Source organism: Gymnoscopelus braueri (assembly GCF_963280865.1).
Source record: "Gymnoscopelus braueri genome assembly, chromosome: 24".
Lineage (NCBI taxonomy): Eukaryota > Metazoa > Chordata > Actinopteri > Myctophiformes > Myctophidae > Gymnoscopelus > Gymnoscopelus braueri.
This window is the reverse complement of record NC_137626.1, coordinates 9,056,579-9,080,861: the sequence shown is the minus strand read 5'-3', so window position 1 is coordinate 9,080,861 and position 24,283 is coordinate 9,056,579. Positions and strand designations below refer to the sequence as shown.

The 24,283-nt window shown below is 41.3% G+C and overlaps 2 protein-coding genes across 2 annotated transcripts in view; one reads left to right on the top strand and one right to left on the bottom strand.

Annotated features, from left to right (window-relative positions):
• Nucleotides 1–21,149, top strand: part of LOC308080254 (NACHT, LRR and PYD domains-containing protein 3-like) — a 64,899-nt gene extending 43,750 nt beyond the window's left edge. The window contains exon 15 of the mRNA XM_080422030.1: nucleotides 20,948–21,149. Coding sequence (XP_080278156.1) covers nucleotides 20,948–20,999 — 52 coding nt within the window. The 3' untranslated portion in view covers nucleotides 21,000–21,149. The remainder of the gene's footprint in view (nucleotides 1–20,947) is intronic.
• Nucleotides 1,962–7,015, bottom strand: LOC308080162 (chloride intracellular channel protein 4-like; the record flags this gene model as incomplete). Its single annotated transcript, XM_080421939.1, has 6 exons — nucleotides 6,918–7,015; nucleotides 6,048–6,157; nucleotides 5,295–5,420; nucleotides 3,727–3,833; nucleotides 2,965–3,146; nucleotides 1,962–2,123 (listed from the first exon to the last, which is right to left on the bottom strand). Exons 1-6 carry the CDS (start codon nucleotides 6,978–6,980, stop codon nucleotides 1,962–1,964), a joined length of 750 nt encoding a protein of 249 aa, XP_080278065.1. The 5' UTR covers nucleotides 6,981–7,015.
• Nucleotides 21,150–24,283: the final 3,134 nt, after the last annotated feature.

Genomic DNA, 24,283 nt, shown 5'->3' with positions numbered 1-24,283 from the left:
AACCCGCCTGAAGGTTAGAAAATAATCTTCAAGTATACACCCCAAGTGTATTCAAACTGTTTTATTATTATTATTATTATTATTATTAGGAATAAAGACAAAACAGAGCATATGATTATTTGCAGCCCACATAATTGCCTCTGAAATCCTGACTTGACCACCCGCGCCGCGGGTTGACCCGCGGGACCCGCGGGTTATGGGTCAGCCCGCGCATCACTAATGAGTATAGTCTTGTTGTCATTAGTAGTGACACAGAGATACGCACTGAATGAACTGGCCCTTAAAGGCCCTGACAGATTGTTGGAGAATCAAAGGTACAATAGATTAATGGTCAAGGCCATAGATTTGTCATTTGTCAGGATTACAATGTACAGTAATGACTACCTGTGCCTCAAAGTAAGACAGGCACTCTAGTCTAGATACAGGTTTTACATATTATCAACTTACATAATTATCAAATGTCTTAAATCACACAGGCTGCATTAATGTGAGCTTCCACTGCAGTGCTACAGTAGTACAGTTAGTGGATTAGTGCAGTGGCACATGAAATGAAATAACAGAAGGCTAAATGGATTTTGAACAGAAGTGGTAATAATATATTGAGTGATAATATAGTGAACTGGCCCTGCCGTTCTACTGTATATGACTTTGAAGGGAGAAAAAAAGAAAAACTAAGTCATCTGAATACATTCCGGCTGTTTTAAACACCAGATGATTAGCATAGATAAATAAATGTGCAACCCAACCTGTGAGAGCACACACACACACACACACACACACACACACACACACACACACACACACACACACACACACACACACACACACTCACACTCACACACACGCACACGCACACACACACACACACACACACACACACACACACACACACACACACACACACACACACACACACGCCACAAGATTTATTTAGTTAATTCAGTTTCAAGTTAATGCTGACACCTCCCCGTTCATGTGTGGTTCTCTACTGGTTTCACACTGTGACCAGGAATGCAAAAACGTTTCAACTAACTAAGTTTTCAGAACACGGACTGAACACAATGAAATGTTGACCATGAACTCAGAACAAAAAAATGTACTAAATAACGCATATATCCTCTGCTTAATAAGTCAACACAGAGCTGGTCAGTACTGGTTTGAAACTGGATCTTTTATATCTACTGTATCATTGCTCTTATCCTCTCTCATCATCTCAATCCATTTAGCTTTGTTCCTTCTTATTCACCATCTTTCCTCTTCCTCTCTGTACCTCTCTCCTTCCATTCCCTCTCCTCTTCCTTTCTTCTCACCCTCAATGTCTTCATCTTCATCCCTCTTTCTTCTACTTAACTGTTTAGCCATACGTTCTGCATCTCTACTCCTTCCTTCATTACGCCTAGAGACTTGTAGTGTCAATTGCTGGACTTTCAGATTTTACCACATCTGTAAAATCAACAGGCTTTTTGGAACCCCTTTACAAACTATGCAGTACTCAACATAACGTGGATTATTAGGCAATAACACATGGCACGGCCGATTTTCACTAACAACCAGTGGATGTTACGTTGTTTAAGCTAAGAGACGTCACATGCAGAACCGATGAGGTCAGATCAAGGCAGGCTAAGTAATGTTAACAACCCACGACAATTTACCTCAACAAATAAAAACGAACGCACACTGTAACTTAGAATTGGATGTAGCTAGAAACATTCTCTGTACACCCTTAATCATTTCCCCACATTTGTCCGAAACAGGGTTGGAAACTTATTTGGGCAACAAAATTACAAAACAAATGTGAGGAGAATCTTCTGTACTCATTGTACCTTCTTTTACTGCTGCCTCTATTTGAATCATTGTGTGATATCCAGGTGTGCAACACAAATGTTTCTTTCCAACTGTCCTCCCTCTGTCACATCTTCAAATATTCCGTATGAATTTCTATGTTCATATAAATTCTGTTTCTATTTTATTCGTTTAGCAACATCCAGGTACGCAAACTCAATCTCTCTCTCTGCGGGGCAGGTGTTGGTAAACTCCTCCCTCTGGTAGGCGTTGTTTAAGTATCGCCACACACCCACCATCTCTGATGGAATCTCAAAACCACGGTACTTCCTGGCAACCACCTGGAGACGAAGACAAGAGAAACGTTAAGCCAAATGTTGTTGTTCTTTTATAGCATAATATTAGTATTAATTCATATTATTAGTGGGTAGATGTGGCTGTCATTAGTCAAACTTGCATGTTATCAGCTGAATATTGCTGACACACCCACAGCGATGGTTTGTCTAAAAGTACTTCTCAGTACTGATGGATTGTTTCATTAGTGTCTGCAGAGCAACACTGCACTGTGTAGTTATAGGCTGAGTGGGCCCATAACCACTTAAACCATAGTTGCCCGGGTACCCCAGGGCTCTGTACTAGGTCTGCTCCTTTTTCCCCACAACATCATATCTCTTCACCTATTATGACATGGCCAGAATAAGGATGCTAGGGTTCACATGGTTAGTGGTTAAGTAGAGGTCTAGCTAAGGATATCAAGGCAGCACACAGATCTGTTTTGATCGTTAAATTCTTTGTTTGATATGTCACATCCTTGCACATTGTAATACAGGTCTAACTTGAAGTATAGAGCCCCAGTCCACTAAATATATACGGTAGTGGTTAAGTGGTTAAGTAAGAGCTATACAGCCTAAAAATGTACAAATGGACTTGATACCCTCTATTCCAGTGATTTCCAACTGGTGGGTATTGACCCAAAAGGTCACAAGTTCGCTCTAACGTCAAAACCTCAAACTAGTAACTTTTTAAGCTGTCCTCAACATCTCATTGAAATGCAAATATGACACTAATTATGAGACAGTACGACAGACAGACAGACAGACAGACAGACAGACAGACAGACAGACAGACAGACAGACAGACAGACAGACAGACAGACAGACAGACAGACAGACAGACAGATAACTTGAGGATGTGTAGTTTGGGCAGAAGGTTACAGTCTGCCAGCGTGAGTCCAGGTCCGTCTAAGAAACTCCTGCTGGACTCTGGCAGGTCTCCTGCAGCGTCTGCATCGATCTCCTCAGACAGAGGAGTCCTTAGGAAGTCATCCAACCTCCTCAAAGACTTCAACAGAGCCTTCTCTAGCACTGCACACACACACACACACACACACACACACACACACACACACACACACACACACACACACACAAACAAACACACACAGGCAATATGATAACCAAAAGGTGTACACACATATTTATAACATATTTATTCAGTATCAGATAGAACTGGGCTATATTTATACCTGTGAATACAGGTATGAATAGTAGCCTATAGTAGTGCAGTATATTAATATACATATAGGGCACTATGACTACACTAATACCTACACCTGATAGCTGAGGGAACTGTTGCCCCCGCGACCTGACTCCGGATAAGCAGTTAAAGATGGATGGATGGGTGGATGGATGGTAAATGCTCACTCACCACGTTAATTTCTAGGAAGTCCAAGCGTTGAGGGCCAGGCAGGTTTTTCTGTAGTATGCCTACCTGACTTCTGGTTCTCTTTTCCTCATCCCTCTGCGTTACTACCTGGAGTACCTGCTTACTTTATTAGTAGTATTATTTGCTACTCTGGATCAATAAAGGTCTATCTACAGTCTACAGTATTCATCTATCTATATCTAAACAGAAAACCACACACACACACACACACACACACACCATCATTGATGTCTTTCTTCGGGTTCTTGATGTAAGCGGAGAACTTGGCGAAGACATCGATACCAGCTGTGTTGGCTTCAGCGTGTTTGGGAGACAGACGAGGGTACCTGAGGTCAGAACACAAATCACAAAACATTTCATGTCACCACTGGCTACTAAGAAAATCACATGTGCTGTAGGTTGGTTGCAATTCACTCAAAGGTAGTAAAAAAGGTAGTAAAATCATAGAAAGTGTGTTCATGTGTTTGAGACCAGACTATCTTGTGCGGCGCCTTATCCCTAATCTTATCAGGCTTTTTTATTCTATTTTGATAAACATTTTAAAATAGTGAAAATAGCTGATCTACATTACGCTTGTAGATTGGCTATTTTCACTATTTTAAAATGTTTTTCAAAATACAAAAAAACTGCCTAATAAGATTAGGCTCAAGGGATAAGACGCCGCGCAAGATAGGGGTCCAGGGGGGCTTTAGGGTTCTGGCTAAGGGCAAATTATACTTGTTGCATCTGCAAGGGTCCGCTAGCATCATGTCAATTTCATCTCCAGCTCATGTCCGTGCTGACATCTGCATACATCCCAGACAGTGGTGGAAAATACTGGGATCTTTTAAAAGCGAGATAAAGACTCGTCCATTTACTGTGTAAAGGACTCCTAGGTTCACTTGTTGTTATTGTTGTTTGTGTGAGTTGTTGTATAAATGTATTTGTTTAATTTGTACTCCCTCTCTTGCTGCGAATGACTCACAGATTGACTGTTTTTTAATTTGTAAGTCGTCCTAGTTAGTTGTTTATTGTCTTTGACTCTTTTTCTCTTTTCCTCGGGTTGCGCCCCCAGGCCAGTGTAATAGGCCTGAAGGGGGTGAATTAGTAATACAGAACCTATGAACCTGTTGTGACGGGGCAGCCAGATGTCCCTCTGTTGGCCAGCAGCCAGCCTTCAGTGATTGATTGGCGGTGGTGCAGGCCGTCAAGCCAACTGAGTACACCTGAGTTTATGGGTTTGGGGGAGTATATAAGAACCTCTGGTTGTTAGACTTTCATTCTCTCTTTTTCCTCTCCTGAGGCAGGTGCTGCTTGGGCTTCCACCTGGCCTGAACGCAATAAGTACATTTACTCAAGTACTGTACTTAGGTACAATTTTGAGGAACTTTTGCTTTACTGGAGTATTTCCAATTGTCTATACATTTATTTCTACTCCACTACATCTCAGAGGCAAATATTGTACTTTTACTCCACTACAATTACTTGAAAGCTTTACTTACTAATAACTTTGCACGTATAAATTATTACATTATAAAACATACATTAACCACTTTAGCCCTATTTTATACCTTTTTGTATTTTGTTGAAAATAGCCGATTTCACAACGCGTCATATCGCGACACGTTGTGAGCTTGTAGATAGGCTATTTTACTTACTCCCCTAGTTGTGTGTGTGTGTGTGTGTGTGTGTGTGTGTGTGTGTGTGTGTGTGTGTGTGTGTGTGTGTGTGTGTGTGTGTGTGTGTGTGTGTGTGTGTGTGTGTGTGTGTGTGTGTGTGTGTGTGTGTGTGTGTGTGTGTGTGTACACCGTGGTGGTGAGAGTTTCTCTTCTAGGAACTCTTCTATCTTGTTGACGTCGACCTTGACCTCGCCATTGAAGGTCATGAACGGTGGGTTCGTCCCCGGGGCCAGGTCCTGCAGGTCAGCGGGCTTCCTACAGGTCAACACAAAGGTCAACACACAGGTCAGCACACACACACATGTAGTAAAAGTACTCATCATGCAGAACGTCCCATTTCACAAGTTTCCAAATATAGTAACATTTTAACAAAAAACGTTTTGTTTTAACCAAAAAATATCACTTAGCCTACCTTAATTACGGCCTAATTTGTCATACAACAATGTGGTGCGATGCAACACGTTGTGAGCTTGTAGACTGTCTATTTTTGGTATCTTTGAATATATATATTTGTTTAGAAATTTCTTTTTTGTAAGAAGTTTTTGGCTAACATGCCCAAAATAGGGAAGCCCAGAGTTACAGTGGTTCAGTCCATCAAAGGATGGACAGTACTGGCATTTTAACTACAGTATGACTCATAGTATTGACATTTATTGTGTGTGTGTGTGTGTGTGTGTGTGTGTGTGTGTGTGTGTGTGTGTGTGTGTGTGTGTGTGTGTGTGTGTGTGTGTGTGTGTGTGTGTGTGTGTGTGTGTGTGTGTGTGTGTGTGTGTGTGTGTGTGTGTGTGTGCGTGCGTGCGTGCGTGCGTGCGTGCGTGCGTGCGTGCGTGCGTGCGTGCGTGCGTGCGTGCGTGCGTGCGTGCGTGCGCGCGCGTGTGTCACCTCTTGAGGTCCACGGTGGTCACATTGAAGATGACTCCTTTCAGCCACAGTATCATGAACAGTCTCTGGGAGAACGGACAGTTCCCGATGCTCTCCCCATCGCTGCCCGCCTACACACACACACACACACACACACACACACACACACACACACACACACACACACACACACACACACACGCAGACACCCATTAAGACCTGAGGCCAATTCTACAAATATCTTCTAAATCCTAACAGTTTTCTGAAAAGCGTATGTTGCTATATCAGTGGTTCTCAAACTGTTTCATGTCAAGGACCCCCAAAATGGAATGTATTTGGCCGCGGACACCCATCATTTTCTTCCAGGGACCCCCCAAGAAGCAGAGATTTGAGTTAAAAACAATTTGCACAATTTTTAATTTTAATTAATTTTAAAAATATATCTGCTATTTTTGAATAGCCAAAGTATACAATGACACAGATGCTTTCCCGGTTTTAATGGGTTAAGCCGGATTTATACTTCGACATACAACCATGTTGCTCAGTGGTTCAAGCGCTCAACATGTCACAATGCAACACGCTGTGAGCTTGTAGGGCTGCTAATTCCCAAATGGACTCATATTGGTCCCGGGTCCATTTGGTTCGATTTGTACACTCTCAGAGTTACCAAATGGATCAATTAACGTTGGATAACAAATGGATACATTAAATTATCACTATAGTGTAACTCCTTGTCTTAAAATTCAGTTCAATTCAAACTTTATTCCAGACACACAGGGGGTCCATAGTGTACATACAAATCATCAACATCACACAACAAATTAAACAATAATAATAAATTTAAAAAAAAAAACATTTTCAGTCTCATTAAAACATGTACTTTGAGGCTACCTTGACATATAACTCAATGGTCGGGAAGCCGAGCTTCTTAGCCGCAACGTCAAACCAGGCCATCGTGAGAGATCCAGAGAAAAGGCGGGATAAATACGTCCCCTTATTCCCTCCAAAAGACTTCACTCTGCTAGAGACTTATTTAGCGTTGGCAGAGCGTACGCCCAAGGTAATGACCGCCATGGGTAAGTTGGCAATAAATTAGTCCTCATAAGTGTATATTTGTCCCGATGTCCAGTGATAAAAGTGATCTCCAAATAAAACAATCCTTGTTTAAGTTCCAATGCAATTGAAATCATCCCCGAGAAAACGGGCTAGGCCCAGGATCCTCTCACAAAGTTGGACTTTGTGAGAGTGTCTTTGTAAAACGAATCTGTCCACGGTAGTTAAAAACAGCTTTAGTTAGTAGTACGATCAGTTTAAATCCACACGAAACACTCTTCTTCATGACAAATCAGTGTGTGTGTCTGTCTGAATGATTGTCCAATAGATAATGTTTTTCTTTTTGCCTATCTGTCTGTCCTATGTTATGTAGCTGAGAGAGAGAGAGAGAGAGAGAGAGAGCGCGCGCGAGCGAGCCATGGGTATTCCTTCATCACACAATCACTCTTTGTCCAAGCAAATATTAAGCTAAATATCAAACAAATATCAATAAACACAGTGTGTGTGTGTGTGTGTGTGTGCGTGCGTGCGTGCGTGCGTGCGTGCGTGCGTGCGTGCGTGCGTGCGTGCGTGCGTGCGTGCGTGTGTGCGTGCGTGCGTTTGCATGTGCCTGTGTGTGTGTTACAAGAGCACAGACAGTATTCCTGCAAAGTTGGCAGGTTTTGTCGAATAGACAACACAATGCACAAGTTAATAGTCTGTGTGAGAAAAAAAAGGTTTAATGTAAATAATGGACAATGTTGACAATTATGCGTAACCTCAACATGCATTAATGTCCTACTGCGATAATAACGCACACACATTAACAGTATGTGGAAATACTATTGGAAGTTGCCAAGTGTGTGTGTGTGTGTGTGTGTGTGTGTGTGTGTGTGTGTGTGTGTGTGTGTGTGTGTGTGTGTGTGTGTGTGTGTGTGTGTGTGTGTGTGTGTGTGTGTGTGTGTGTGTGTGTGTGTGTGTGTGTGTGTGTGTGAGGGGGTCAGAACACTGCACAATCTGTTTCAGGGTCAGCTTAGTGGGTGTCACCGGAATCTCTACGCTGTAGAATCCTAAGTGTTAATGTAACTCTGGGAGTGTGCACACACAAGTTAATGGACCCTTATGGGTACTTTCGTACACTCTCAGACTTACATTGCTATTCAGGATTTGTACTGTGTACACTATCCTCAGTTTCTTTCCTTTGTGGTCTGAAAATGCAGTCTAATTTGACACGTCTTCTGAATACACAGTATCTAACTTATACGGTATATCTAACTTATTTACTTACTTAAAGCTGCACTATGTAACTTTCCTCTTCTACCCCAGATTTGAACCCGGTTTCCTACACAAGTGCTGCATTTTTATCATTGAGCTAATAGAGCCTGCCTGCTTGCTCAGGGGATAAATTGAATCTTGACCTTCAGGTAATAATTCGTGTCAGATCCTGTGTCTAGGTGAGACATGACCTTTGACACAATCTAAATGTCTCAATAGAAGAGCAGGGAGACAAAATTCAACCACCCCAATTGTACACGTTATATTGTATTAACACACTCTACCATACATATTGGACAAAATTACGTTTTATTCATAAAAAAAAGTTACATTACATTACATTACAGTCATTTAGTAGACGCTTTTATCCAAAGCGACTTACAATAAGTGCATTCAACATAGGTAGGGAACGAAACTACTAATCACCAGAAGTCTTAAGTGCATTTCCTGCAAAAACAAGCAACCAAGAGTATACCTAGCTCTAAGGTAAAAGTGCAATATATCAGCTACCTACTTTCTTAAACAGATGAGACAAAATAGCTAAATCAAATGAGCACGAGCTAAAACAAATAAGTTTATCGACTAAACAAGATCCAATAAAACAATACAAAAATAAAACAAGAGTTCGTACAACTAGTTAACAACAAGTAGGCCAGGCAAAGAGGAAGGGTAGTGTTTCCTGAAGAGGTGGGTTTTCAGCCTGCGGCGAAAGATGGGCAGTGACTCTGCTGTCCTGACATCAGTGGGAAGTTCATTCCACCACTGTGGGGCCAGAACAGAAAAAAGCTGTGACCGTGTCGATCGACCAGCAGGACCCTTGAGTGACGAGGCACAGGGGAGGATTATCCAACGGGCCGAGTGGGCCAAGGCCCAGGGGCCCCTGAGCTAGGGGGGCCCCTGAGCTTGAGCCTTTTTTTTTCTTTTTTTTTTTCTTTTTTTTTATGTTTAAAAAAAAAAAATGACATCGAACTGTTTGGTGCTACTATATGTTTATGAATTGAATACCAAGGACCTCAATGGAAACAACTGTACTTGTGCTGTTTTTTACATTTCTGCCTAATAAAATATTCAATCAATCAATCCGCATGACCGTCACTGTTATTAACTTTGCAGGGGCCCCTATGTGTGTATATATATATATATATATATATATAGTTTTTTTTTTTGTATTTTTTTATTCAATTCTTTCAAGAAATAGAAAGCTTGTTGTGTGAGCTACAAATGAAATGTAGCCTACACTATCTACACGACTACATAGAATTGATTGATACTGATAGATAGGGGGAGCTCTAGGTGAGTTGGGGTGTCTCAGGTGAGGTTACCGGTTACGAGGTCAAACAACAAACAGGACTTTGATGACATTGTGGATGACTTTGCACGGACCAAAACCAGAAGAAAATGCATATAAGGTAAGACTATTTCATGATTAATTTAGGCTTTCCCAAGTTTTCTGTGTGGCACCATAACTTGCTGTAATTGTTTGAGTTACAGCAAGTTATGGCCTATTGGATGCCATAATTTGAACACTTAATTTGCACTATATAATATATATATATATATTAAATGAGTGGGGCTCGCTGTGTATTGTAAAAATTCAGCGCCATGGAAAGCACTGTTTGCAGGTGCGTGCAAGCAAAAAAGGAAAAAGCCTTAAATGCTAGAGAGACAGACAGATAGACAGACAGACAGACAGAGTCAGACACACAAGTCTTGGAAATTAATTCCACCCCCCCCCCATTCTCACCGCTGTGTTACAGCTGTTCCAAAGAAGACGAGGGAAAAGAGAGAGAGGCAGACGGAGTCACGGAGAGAACGAGTGCTTATACACGCCGTCCCGACTCCCCGCCCACGGCCCGCAAGTTGGCCGCAACTAGGCCTACTGATCTGATTTGCAATATAATTCAAATATAATAATTGGTCTTAATAAATGTCCTCCATTTTTATTTTGAAACAGAAACCTTGTTGTGTTGTGTTATTATCTATACTTTGTCCCAAATGTCAGGCTCACCCGCCGCCACTTTAAATGTGTTTGTGGTTGAGTTTGTGCTGTTGGCTTTAACAGTTGATCGTCCAAGGTCACACCCAGATTCTTCGCAGTCCGAGTTGACGTCACCACAGCATTATCAATGGTGATGGCCATGTCTCGGTGCGGACAGCCCTTCCCCGGGAGGAACATCAGCTCGGTCTTGTCCAGGTTGAGCTTCAGGTGGTTCGTCGACATCCACTCCGAGATGTCAGCCAGACAAGCAGCAATGCGTGCCTCCACTTGTGTGGCGGAGGGGGGGAATGAGAGGATCAGCTGGGTGTCATCGGCATAGCAGTGGTAGGAAAAGCCATGGGAGTGGATGACAGCACCAAGAGATGTAGTGTAGAGAGAGAAAAGAAGAGGACCCAGAACCGAGCCTTGGGGAACCCCAGTAGTGAGCCTGTGTGGTTATGACACAGACCCTCTCAGCATCACCTGTTAGGAGCGACCCGTCAGGTAGGATGCAAACAGGGAGAGTGCAGAGCCTGAGACACCCATTCCCTTGAGGGTGGAGAGGAGGATCTGATGATACATGGTGCCGCTTTAACCAATTTATCCTCAATTATTTGGTCGGAAGCTTTTTGAGCAAGTATTCTTAATGGTTGACCCAAATTTATGGCAAGCAATGTTTAATATATATTAAATACAATGTAATGAGTTACTCTACTGTCACAAAAATGCACAAAAACAAACAGTGACAGAAACAGAAATAAAACAGTGTCAATTCATTCAATTCATTTCCATTTCCCTGTGGGCTTATAGTGGGCAGATAGTGTTCAGTGCCTTCCTAAAGGACACTTCTGTCTGTGACCTTTATGGAACTGATGTCTCTTCAAAAAAATTACATTCCAGGAAGGTCAGGACTGTTATCATTCTATATTAAAATTGGCTTAAGGGTGGACTGTAAGGCTGGCCGGGAGACCCCGGCCATGTCACTCTGACTCAGACATAACCATAAATAAATCCGATACGCCCATATATAGGCATGTCACTATGACTCAGCCATAACCATAAATAAAGCCGATACACCCATATATAGCATGTCACTATGACTCAGCCACAAACTTTAAGTTGTCCAGAACCGCCGATCCAACCAATATGCCCATATATGGGCATGCCAATAATACTAATGATATCAGGGATCTCCATATATGGGCATAAAAGGGAGACAGGTAAACAGCCAGATACAGAGATCTATATATTTTGCACAAAAGGGACACAGACAGACGTGATGTGAACTCTGACAAAGCCCCCGACACTATGACTCAGACATATTGGTCGGATCGGCGGTGCGACATGGGTGTGAGGGCTGCGTAAGGGCCCAAATTTTAGTTTTCGAAAATAGCAGATAGGCCTATATATTTTCTACTTACATATTTTTGAGAAATATTTAACCTACAGTATAATGACTTGCTCAAAACAGGGCCACCAGTGTTAAAGAGGTTAATTAAGTATAGTCTAATGCAGATAGAGCTTCGTATAAACTAATAATCAATGATATACCTGACTATGCATAACATCACTAGCACCTGGTGTCGTACAAGCTCACAATGCTTCACGATGCGACACGTTGTGACCTTGTAGATTGGGGATTTTCACTAACTGTTGTACAATGAAGTATATAAAGTGAGTAGGGCATAAGTGGTTATAAGCATTTCCTGTTGTGGCGGTTTACTTTGGTATGTTTCTTAGCCGCTTTCGATCAGGGGGGAGGATCACCTCCCCAACTGTAATGACCCTGCCTCATTCAAACCTCTTTTTTTTCCAAATTAACGCCAACTCGATCAACGTCACACAAAAGCATTAAAAGTATCAGATCTACAAGCTCAAAACGCGGCGCGAAGCGACACGTTTTGAGCTTGTAGATCTGCTTCTTTTGCTGATTTTGAATTTGAATCCTGAAAAGTAACAGTTTTGGACATATGAGGTTTCCACCCGACAGAGATGATATTGCAACATTAATTTTATACGTTTTTTTCAGAAAACGTAGGTAGGATTTAGAAGGCGTTTTTAGAATCGGCCTCAGGTCTAAATGGGTTAACTTGAACCCTATAGCACCAACATTCAGCAGATCTACAAGCTCACGACGTGTTGCAACACAACATGTAGACAGCGATGACATTTTCATAATAAACCCATCTATATTGGTCTGTCTACCAAAAGAGGTCGACACAAAGGAAGGCGTTGTTTAGTGTGTTTGTGCGTGCGTGCGCACGTGTGTGTGTGTGTGTGTGTGTGTGTGTGTGTGTGTGTGTGTGTGTGTGTGTGTGTGTGTGTGTGTATGTGTGTGTGTGCACATGCATTTGCTCTTACATATTAGCACATTTTGTCCCAAGGATTAAACCTCTCAGCTGGTCCTCAGTGTGTTGCTTTCATTATTTCCCCTTCAGTCAGGAATTTCATCACAAACCAGAGAACAAACAGCTTTAAAGTTTGTGAATGGACACTGTTTTTTATATTTATCAAATTGTTATTCTATTGCATGTACAGCAACATCCAGAGTGTAAAAGCTCTATTAGCCTATGCAATTTTGTTTAGTGAATTAAATGTTATTTTGTGCAATCTGTATGGTAGAGTATGTTAACACAAAATAACTGGTTTCCCTGCTCTTCTATTGAGACATTTAGATCCTGTGTCTATAGTTGGACGTTTTGATTGATTGATTGATTGATTGATTGATTGATTGATTGATTGATTGATTGATTGATTGATTTTTATTAGGCAAAAGAATGTAAAACAACACAGTTACATTTATAATGCTTTTGTCTAAAAGGTCCGGCCAAAAAAGTCCTTGCGGACTTGTTTCCGTTGGGGTCCTTGAGTTAATTTCATAGACATATATAGTAGCAACCAAACAGTTCAAAAATCAACATGAAAATACAGATAATACAGAAAAAATACCACTATGTACAAAAAAAGCATTTAAAAAATATATGTACAAAAAAAGGGGGGGGGGAAGCATGGAAAAATAAAAATTATATACAAAAAAAGCATGAGGAAATACAAAATATGTACAAAAAGAGGGGGGGGGGGGGTCGTCTGTCTACAGGGAAACTGGTACTAGCTCCTCTTTCGGCCTCCAGAAAGATGGGTTTTTAGGGCTGTTTTGAATGAGCCCAGGGAACTGCATTTTTTGAGGGATGGGGTTAGACTATTCCATTCCTTGGTGGCTGTGCTATAGAAGGAGAATTTGCCCATGTTTGTTTTATGGGAGGGTGGTACCAGATTGTTGTTTACGCTCCCTCTAGTTTCGTGGCTGTGGGTGTCACTAACTTTTTCGAGGTATTTATACAGATATGCGGGTATAGGGGGCATATCGGGCAAATCTGCATTTTACGTGACCTTTGACACGATCCTGTCAACCTGAAGGACAACACTTAATGTGTCCCCTGAGCATGCAAGCTTATCCATACTGAACAGTTTTACTGTAGTAATGAAATAATACTAGGACCTCAACAGGGACAGAACTTACTACATGAGACGTGTATTAGTTAAAGGAAAATGCAACAAAGTTTAGAGCCAGTCTTTCGTGTGTGTGTGTGTGTGTGTGTGTGTGTGTGTGTGTGTGTGTGTGTGTGTGTGTGTGTGTGTGTGTGTGTGTGTGTGTGTGTGTGTGTGTGTGTGTGTGTGTGTGTGTGTGTGTGTGTGTGTGTGTGTGTGTGTGTGTGAGAGAGAGAGCTAAGATTTGTGAATCACTTCTTAATAGGAGGTACATGCTAAGTAGACTATGAACAGCTAGTTTAGTGAAGCCTATACTGTATAATCCTATACTGTAGGTTTACCTATATCCTACAGCATTTCATAATACAGTACACAAGTCCATATGGGTAGAGACAGGGCACTGCCTCTTGAATCACTATTGATGTACATTTGTATAGCACTCTTAAGTTATATTGTTAATGTTTTACTGAATGTTGAGGGCAATAGACCTTTTTTTCCCACAAACGTGCTCCCACCAACAGACCACAGGCAATTGTCTAGCCAGTTAGGATTCAATCAAATCACTTCTTTATAACTGTGATGCAACCAATCCAAACATTAGAAAGAGAAAGATATGTTAATGACACCACTGTGTTATGTGTATATCGTCTCTGTTGGGGGGAAACCTCATATGTCCAAAACTGTAACTTTTCAGGATTTAAATTCAAAAGCATCAAAAGTAGCAGATATACAAGCTCAAAACGCATCGCAGCTCGAGCTTGTAGATCTGCTACTTTTGATGCTTTTGTGTGACGCTGTAGTATGATCACGTAGGAAAAAAACACAAACAGTTAGAATATGTAAATAAGAGGTTTCTTGATTGATTGATTGATTGAATACTTTATTTACAGTTTGCAAAAATAAGCACAGAAAGTACAGTTCTGTACAAGGTCTGCTAAAGGGTTTAAAACCCAAGAAAGCTCTATGGCTTGTTTCCATTGGGGTCCATGTGTATTCAATTCATCTGCCCCACAGCAATGATATGTTATTGAAACACAAAATAAATATACACAAAGTCTATTCTGGCTCCACAAGTACCTCTGTAACAATGCTGGCCATTTGGAGGAAGAATGTAGTACACTCTGTTAGTCAAAGTCAGAGCTGGACCCCTGAATGGGCCTGTCGGTAAAGAAAATACCCCTTTGCTTTTCTCAGCTCACTGCCGGCTAGAAAAGGAGTTGTGAAATGATATGTGGTTGGTCAGAAAGTGTATAGTTCCCTTTCTTCACGGTCGCTGTGCAGCTGTTGCTAATGGAGACAGACAAATACGTACTTAAAGTATTGCTGACTGACAGCACTTGGTTTCCTGTACGGTACACAGCTTAGATTTCACTTCCTTTTTTCTGTTTCTCGGCAGAAGTCTTGTGACATGCTTTGAGGTTTTGTCAGAGAAGTGTCTTCCAGTAACCTTACTTCACTAACACTGTGCAATTTTTTTTAATGTTGAGACAAATACATTCCACAATACCATTCCACATGATGAAAAAATAATTAATTGTATGTATTTTTGTCTCATGGTGTCTTTTCCCAAATTGATTCTAATGATGTCTTGGTCTCATTAGCTGTGGTTAAAAAGCTGGTGTGTGTGTGTGTGTGTGTGTGTGTGTGTGTGTGTGTGTGTGTGTGTGTGTGTGTGTGTGTGTGTGTGTGTGTGTGTGTGTGTGTGTGTGTGTGTGTGTGTGTGTGCGTGTGCGTGTGCGTGCGCATGTATTTGCTCTTACATATTAGCACATTTTGTCCCAGGGATTAAACCTCTCAGCTGGCCCTCAGTGTGTTGCCTTCATTATTTCCCCTTCAGTCAGGAATTTCATCACAAACCAGAGAACAAACAGCTTTAAAGTTTGTGAACGGACACTTTAAAAATATATATATCAAATTGTTATTCTATTGCATGTACAGTAACATCCTGAAGCTCTGTTAGCCTATGTACTTTTCTTTTGTGAATTAAATGTAATTTTGTCCAATCTGTATGGTAGAGTATGTTAACACAATATAACTGGTTTCCCTGCTCTTCTATTGAGACATTTAGATCCTGAATCTAGGTTGGACACAACCTTTGACACGATCCTGTCCACCTGAAGGTCAAAACTTAATTTGTCCCCTGAGCATGCAAGCTTATCCATACTGAACAGTTTTACTGTAGTAATGAAATAATACTAGGACCTCAACAGGGACAGACATCTAACTTAGTGAATGAGACTGTATTAGTTAAAGGAAATTGCAATTGCAACACACACAGTCTCTCTCTGTGAGGTGTGAGAGAGAGAGCTAAGATTTGTGAATCACTTCTTAATAGGAGGTACATGCTTAAGTAGACTATGAACAGCTAGTTTAGTGAAGCCTATACTGTATAATCCTATACTGTAGGTTTACCTATATCCTACAGTATTTTATAATACAGTGCATAAGTCCATATGGGTAGAGACAGGGCACTGCCTCTTGAATCGCTGTTGCTGTACATTTTTATAGCACTCTTAAGTTATATTGTTAATGTTTTGCTGTATGTTGAGGGCAATAGACCTTTTTTTCCCCACAAACATGCTCCCACCAACAGCCCACAGGGAATTGTCTAGCCAGTTAGGATTTTGTTATCCTCAATCAAATCACTTCTTTATAACTGTGCAACCATCCAAACATCCAAACATTAGAAAGAGAAAGATATGTTAATGACAACACTTGTACTGTGTTACATTACGTGTATATCGTCTCTGTCGGGGGGAAACCTCATACTGTATGTCCAAAACTATAACTTTTCAGGATTCAAATTCAAAAGCATCAAAAGTAGCAGATCTACAAGCTCAAAACGCGTCGCTTCGTGCCGCATTTCGAGCTTGTAGATCTGCTACTTTTGATGCTTTTGTGTGACGCTGTAGTATGACCACATAGGAAGAAACACAAACAGATTGTGGAAATAAGAGGTTTCTTGATTGATTGATTGATTGATTGATTGATTGATTGATTGAATACTTTATTTACAGTTTGCAAGAATAAGCACAGAAAGTACAGTTCTGTACAAGGTCTGCTAAAGGGTTTAAAACCCAAGAAAGCACTATGGCTTGTTTCCATTGGGGTCCATGTGTATTCAATTCATCTGCCTGACAGCAACGATATGCCATATTGAAACACAAAATATACACAAAGTCTATTCTGGATTCACAAGCACCTCTGTAACAATGCTGGCCATTTGGAGGAAGAATGTAGTACACTCTGTTAGTCAAAGTCAGAGCTGGACCCCTGAGGGCCTGTCGGTAAAGAAAATACCCCTTTGCTTTTCTCAGCTCACTGCCGGCTAGAAAAGGTGTTGTGAAATTATATGTGGTTGGTCAGAAAGTGTATAGTTCCCTTTCTTCACGGTCGCTGTGCAGTTGTTGCTAATGGAGACAGACAAATGCGTACTTAAAATATTGCTGACTGACAGCACTTGGTTTCCTGTACGGTACACGGCTTATAGATTTCACTTCCTTTATTCTGTTTCTCGGCAGAAGTCTTGTGCCATGCTTTGAGTTTTTTTTAGTTACTAGTTACTTTGTAGCTTTTGATTATTATTACACACCACTTCAGCCCTTTTTAAACTTTGGTTATTTGAAAATAGCAGATCTACAAGCTCACAACACGTCGCAAAAAATATATACATTTTACATACTGTATGATAACTTGCGAAACAGGACATTCTGCATAAGGAGTACTTCTACTTTTGTACTTTAAGTACATTTTGGTACTTTTACTCAAGTAAGTGCTGATGTCTTGTCTCATCAGCTGTGGTTAAAAAGCAGTAGTATTCTAGTACTGTGTGTGTGTGTATGTGTGTGTGTGTGTGTGTGTGTGTGTGTGTGTGTGTGTGTGTGTGTGTGTGTGTGTGTGTGTGTGTGTGTGTGCGTGTGCGTGTGCGTGTGTGTAGGCCTACTGCCGCATACAAAAAAAGATTACCTAAAAAGTACACATAATACCATCCGTCATGGGTCTTCAACAGGGGGTCCGGGACCCCAAGGGGGTCCTCAGAGTTAGTACAGGGGGTCCGCCAAATCTTTGTGTGATAAGAACTTTTTTTGTTGTTTAAATGGTTTAATGGACTCAGGATCCGGTCAAAGTGGAAGTATGTTTAACACATTAGTGAAGGGCGAAGTGTTTTTTGTTTTGTTTTTTTGGTCAAATATGGAATAGCCAACATGGCTATCAACATAACACAAAGATACTGTACAAGATAGACGGTTAGAATTGGTTGAGTCACACAGTCTAGAGATAGAAGGCTTGGAAGGGAACGCAGAAGTAGTGGACATGAGCGCCCCCTGCTGAGATGAGAGCAGTGCACACACAGTTAATTCCATACCCTCAGTGCTAGATGTCAGACCAGAACTGACAGAGCAGTATTGATACTTTTACTAAAGTAAAACTTTTGAGTACTTTTTCCACCACTGATCTAAACTCAGCCCACATCCTAACTGATAACTCAACAAAATAACAAAAAAACTCAAACACAAATGACATGACTCCTGATAAAACAACTTGACCCTAACAAAAGAACTTAAAGGTAGGGTAAGTGATATTTTTTGGTATTTATTTATTTTTTGTTAAAGTACTATATTCTGATAGTAATCATTACTACAGACGGTTTGTTCGGTCACAGGGGTCTCTCCAGCTCTTTAGTAAACAGAATATACAGTATGTACATTTTCAGGTAGGTGACACATTTTAAGCCAACCAGGAGAGAGCACTGAAAATGCATTTTCTGTTTAATAAAGAGCTGGAGAGACATGGGAGACTCCTTTTACTGAACAAACACTCTATAGCAATGAGTACTATCAGAATATAGAGCTATTTAACACTTATTTTAACCAAAGTAAATCACTTACCCTACCTTTAATGGATGTACACTCCAGTCAGTAACTATATCATCAAACTTGCAATAAACAGTATGTCCTTTAACTGGTTGTGTGTAGTCCTTTATATATGTAGTATGTGCTGACAATAACTAGTTATAGGTAGTTAGGTAGTTAAAAGGATCCCTGGGTAAATATGCCTTAATACGTTAATACTAAAATGTCAAATTAAAAACACCTTCAATATTTTCAAATGGTTAATCTTTCACTCAAGAGGGGCAATGCCCGTCACAGGTTGATGATGTCATTTGTCCATGGGTGGTCCAGCCCTATTATGTAATGCATGTGAAGATTAAAAAAACATGTGAAAATAGAAAAAAACATAATTCTTCCTAAGGTTAATATGAGCATCAAATCAATATTTAAAATGTGTTTTTTATTGTCACATGCATCCCATAGATTCCATGGGGCTATAGACCACACATGGACAAATGACATCATCAACGTGCAACAGGTATTGTCCCTCTTGAGTGAAAAATGAGCTGTTTCTAAAATAAATACAATATTTAAGGTTTGATATTTAATTTTAATTTTAGTTAGAGGGCAATTATAATGTATTAAGGCAGGGGTCTTCAACGTTTTCAGGCCAAGGACCCCCTTGCTGAGAGAGAGATGAAGCAGGGACCCCCTCTATATTGTATAAAATTGTGTTTCAGATTCAACTTTTTTTGTTTACTTGGTCTGCTATTTTTTCCCTCTACACCAAACACCTCTTTGCCAAAATAGCCGAGCTTGTAGATCTGCTGTTTTTGGCTAAAGTTCTCCTCAGAAAAGGGATGCTAGGGTTCAAGTGGTTAAGGTGAAAAAAAATCATATCACACAAAGATTTGGCGGACCCCCTGTAGTAACTCTGAGGACCCCCTAGGGGTCCCGGATCTCCTGTTGAAGACCCCTGTATATTTGGCTTATTAGCCAGGGATCCTTTTAATCCTTTTAAGACCTTTGTATTGTGTCTTTATTAACCACTTTCAACCTGGCGTCACTATTTAGGGTGCAAGTTATTATAGGCAACATGTTTATTTAAAAAAAAATCAGGTAGTTTATACCTGTTGCTAAATGTCACTGTAAGTGTCATAACATTTTGTTGTTACTTTTGTTGCAAAACCTTTGAATATTCTATTCTCCATGGACAGAGTTGTCGTCCAAATCCCACTGCACTCAGTGAAAACCCAACTGAAGCATGGGCATTGCACACTTTTGTGTATGCACTATGCACATGCTTGTATAACCTGCAGAGTGTGTGTGTGTGTGTGTGTGTGTGTGTGTGTGTGTGTGTGTGTGTGTGTGTGTGTGTGTGTGTGTGTGTGTGTGTGTGTGTGTGTGTGTGTGTGTGTGTGCGCGCGTGTGTGCGTGATGAGTACCTTAACGTAGAGTGAGACCACGTAGTCCTGGTCGTCAGAGCCTCCGCTGCTCCTCGCCCTGGGGAGCACAGGACTGCTCCTCGCCCTGGGGAGCACAGGACTGCTCCTCGCCCTGGGGAGCACAGGACTGCGCGCCTTCTTGTGAGACAGCAGCTTCACCTCCTCTCTCCTCTCCTCCTCGTCCCGGCGAGGGTAGTACGACTGGCCGTCCTCCATGAGCACCACCCGCTTCTTCTTCCCCGGCTCGTCCCGTCTTTTCATCAGAGACTGGTCCTTCATCAGGGACTTCAGCTCCGTCATCCAGTCTTCCTTCGGCGCTGGGCTCTTCTTCTCCTCCGTCGACGGCGCCTCTTTCTTCATCGTCTTCAGGTCTCTCCTCCAGTCTCTCGTCTCCTCCTCATCCTTCTCCTTTTCCTTCTCCTTCTCCTTCTCCTTCTCCTCCTCCTCCTCCTCCTCCTCCTCCTCCTCCTCCTCCTCCTCCTCCTCCTCCTCCTTCTCCTCTTCCTGTCTGTCTTTCTTGATCCAGTCGGTGTCTTGTCTCCTCACGGACGTCACGCGCTCCGGCTTTGCCGTCAGCCCTCCTCCCTCACTCCCTTTTGAGGACAGCGGCTCCGGCCCCGTGATCCTGTTCTCCATTGCGTCCCTAAGTTCCCTCACTCGTCCGTTGACCTCGTTCACTTCCGTCTCGTCCTCTCCAGGTCCATCCTGGCCTTCAGCCGTCTCGTCCTCTCCAGGTCCATTCTGGTCTTCAGCCGTCTTGTCCTCTCCAGGTCCGTCCTTCGCCTTGTCTTCGTCCCCCTGAGCGCCAACTACACACCTACACTCCTACCAGACCACATTTACTGATGAACCACTCTATGCTGGGTTTAGGTGCTGGAGGTCTAGAGAGAGGTATGGTTCAGTGTCTCTGTGTCAGATGTAGGAGGTTCAGTAACATCCTGTGTCCTGTAGGAACACACACTGATGCTGATATGATACTACACTATGTATACACATAATAAAACACACACATGTGCACACATACACACGCATGAAAATGTGCACGCCCACACATAAACACACACACACACACACACACAATCACACTCACACATACAGTAAACACACAAACACATACACACATGAAAATGTGTGTACCCTTACACTAAGCACGCACGCGCGAGCACGCACATGCACACGCTCACGCACACACACACACACACACGCACACAGAGAGAGAATAAACACACATATCGTTGCTGTGGGGTGGAAATCTCCTTTTTTATTAGTTTTAAAAACTAATTTTTTTTTTTTTTTAATAGTGAAAATAGCAGATCTACAAGCTCACAAAGTGTTGCATCACAACGCGTTGTGAGCTTGTAGATCTGCTATTTTCACTACTTTTGTGCAACACTCTTGTATGATGAAGCTTTAATTTACGAAAAAATATAAAAAGTTGAAATATTGAGATGTGAGGTTTCTGCCCGACGACAACGATATACAATACACACACATACATACAATACACACACATACAATACACACACATACACTACACACACATACAATACACACACACATAATAAACACACACACACACACATACAATAAACACACATACTAAGCAGACACACACAGAATAAGCATAAACACATACAATACACACACATACAATACACACACATACAATAAACACACATAATAAACACACACACACACACATACAATAAACACACATACTAAGCAGACACACACAGAATAAGCATAAACACATACAATAAACACACACACACACACACACACACACACACACACACACACACACACACACACACACACACACACACACACACACACACACACACACACACACACACACACACACACACACACACACACACATATACATACACACACACACACACACATAATAAACACACACATATCATCTCTGTCTGATGGAAACCTTGTATGTCCAAAACTGTTACTTTTCAGAAAATGGGGAAAAAAGAACCAGATACGAGGTTTCAGCCTCAACAGTAAAGGTCCTTACACACCGGCGAATGTGGCGAATATACGCAAAATTCGGACTCGTTCCGAATAATTAAAAGACGCTTTTTCGCTTCGCTTTTCCGCTTTTTCGCGCCATGTACGCTTGCATTGACTTTATAAGGTTTTTAAAAAAAGCGTATTATTCGCACGAAAAAATCGCCCCGGTGTGTAAGGACCTTAACACTATACAGTACACACACACACACACACACACACATACACACACGCACACGCACACGCACACGCACACGCACACAGTATAGTTTGTATTACTATACTTGTGAGGGCAAGAACAGTTTTTAGATGCCATTGAAAATAGATGAAAAACAGCCAAATCATTGCAGATCTACAAGCTAACGACGTTGTTAGCTTGTAGATCGGTTATTTTTCGGCGCACAACCCTGGCGTTAAACTAAGTATAAATCAGGTAACTCTAACCCTGACTCCTACACATGACCGCTAAATGTCTAATCCTAACCCTGACCCCAACCTGAAACTTTTACTAATTATACACCTTTAAAAATATATATGTTGAACTATAAATCAACCATTTTACTTGTGAGGAAAACGTCTATTTATCAAATTCTACTGGAGGGTACATCTGGCCCTCACAAGCTTATAGTAACACACACACACACACACACACACACACACACACACACACACACACACACACACACACACACACACACACACACACACACACACACACACACACACACACACACACACACAAACCAGGGTGTTAATTCAATGTAGAATCATTTAGCAGAGTCTTGACTCATGATACAACATGGACATTGTATTGTATTGTGAAATGTAAATAAAGGCAGGAAGTGATTATTGTCTTCAACAAATGTTCATCTTCCTCACAAAGACACCAGGATGTGATGTTTGTTGTTTGTATAATCTCACTTCAGTTGTATTGAGTCTCCACTCCACTAATCTCTCAAGAACAGATTCTGCTCTGCGTTGGAATCTGTCGTGAAGGCTCGTCATAACATGTACGCACTGGGCTACAAGTGGGCGTGCCTTCAGATCAGGAAGCAGGCCGCGCTTTACCCAATCAAATGTAGTGGGCAGGATTCACTTGTCCGTCGATCTTTCCCCCTCGAAACAAACCCAAACTAATTTAACAATAGCGTCCGCGGAGCAGACAAAACCACGGAAAGATATACACATTTTAACTTACTCTTTCATCATAGAAACAAGTGGGCTTATAACCAAAACGATCCATGTTCTCTGGGAGAAGTGGTGTTAGTGTTCTGTGTAGAAATATTGTTAGTGGGAATGAAAACATAGTGGCACCACCGGAAGTGAAAGCTGAAGGCAGACCAAAACCCCGGTTTCCTTTGCGCACGGGTGCTACGTTGTATTGTCCCAGAGCCAAGATGAGATAGTACAAACAGCAGAGGGCGCTGTTTTTCATTCTCATTTGGCTTTGGGTTCCCAGATTGCCACTCCACTGACACAACTCCAAGTCATTATGTTGATTCCATGTCAGGTTTTCGCTGCTCACTAGTGAGGCTAGTTAGAGTAATAACAACATGTGACTCTTAACTAGTGGAATAATGATACAACATGGACAGCATTGTACACTATGTCTTATCTGAGCCTTTTTACATTTTACAAAGTGGAAAATGTCTTCAAATCTTTCCACTCCATTCCACTGATAATTTGCCAAATTGTGAGCATTTGTGAACCTGTTAATATTTAGACTTTGTAAATAATGGTTCATATGGGCTTCAGAGTGTGAAGATTAACCCATGTTTTATATTATATTATATTATATTATATGTTTCATATTTTCTCATACTGTAATAACCAACCAGTAATGCATTGAGTTAATAGTACATTTCTTTTTTTTTAAATAAAGATTCTATATCTGATGTTCTTCATTTATTTATTAGTCTTGGTTTTTGGACGTCTTTTTCCTTGAAGTCTCAAGGACAGTAGAAAGATTTTCTTTGCCAGGACTATTTTCACACAAGACACATTGGTTATGTTCAGACTGGCAGCCCAAATATGATTTGATGCATGAAAACTTTTGCTCATCAGGTTTGAACCAGTGCAACACTTTGTGAGCTTGTAGATCTGCTATTTTCACTATTTTAAAAACTTTTTTTTTTAGTTTTTAAAACTAATAAAAAGGAGGTTTCCACCCCACAGCAACGA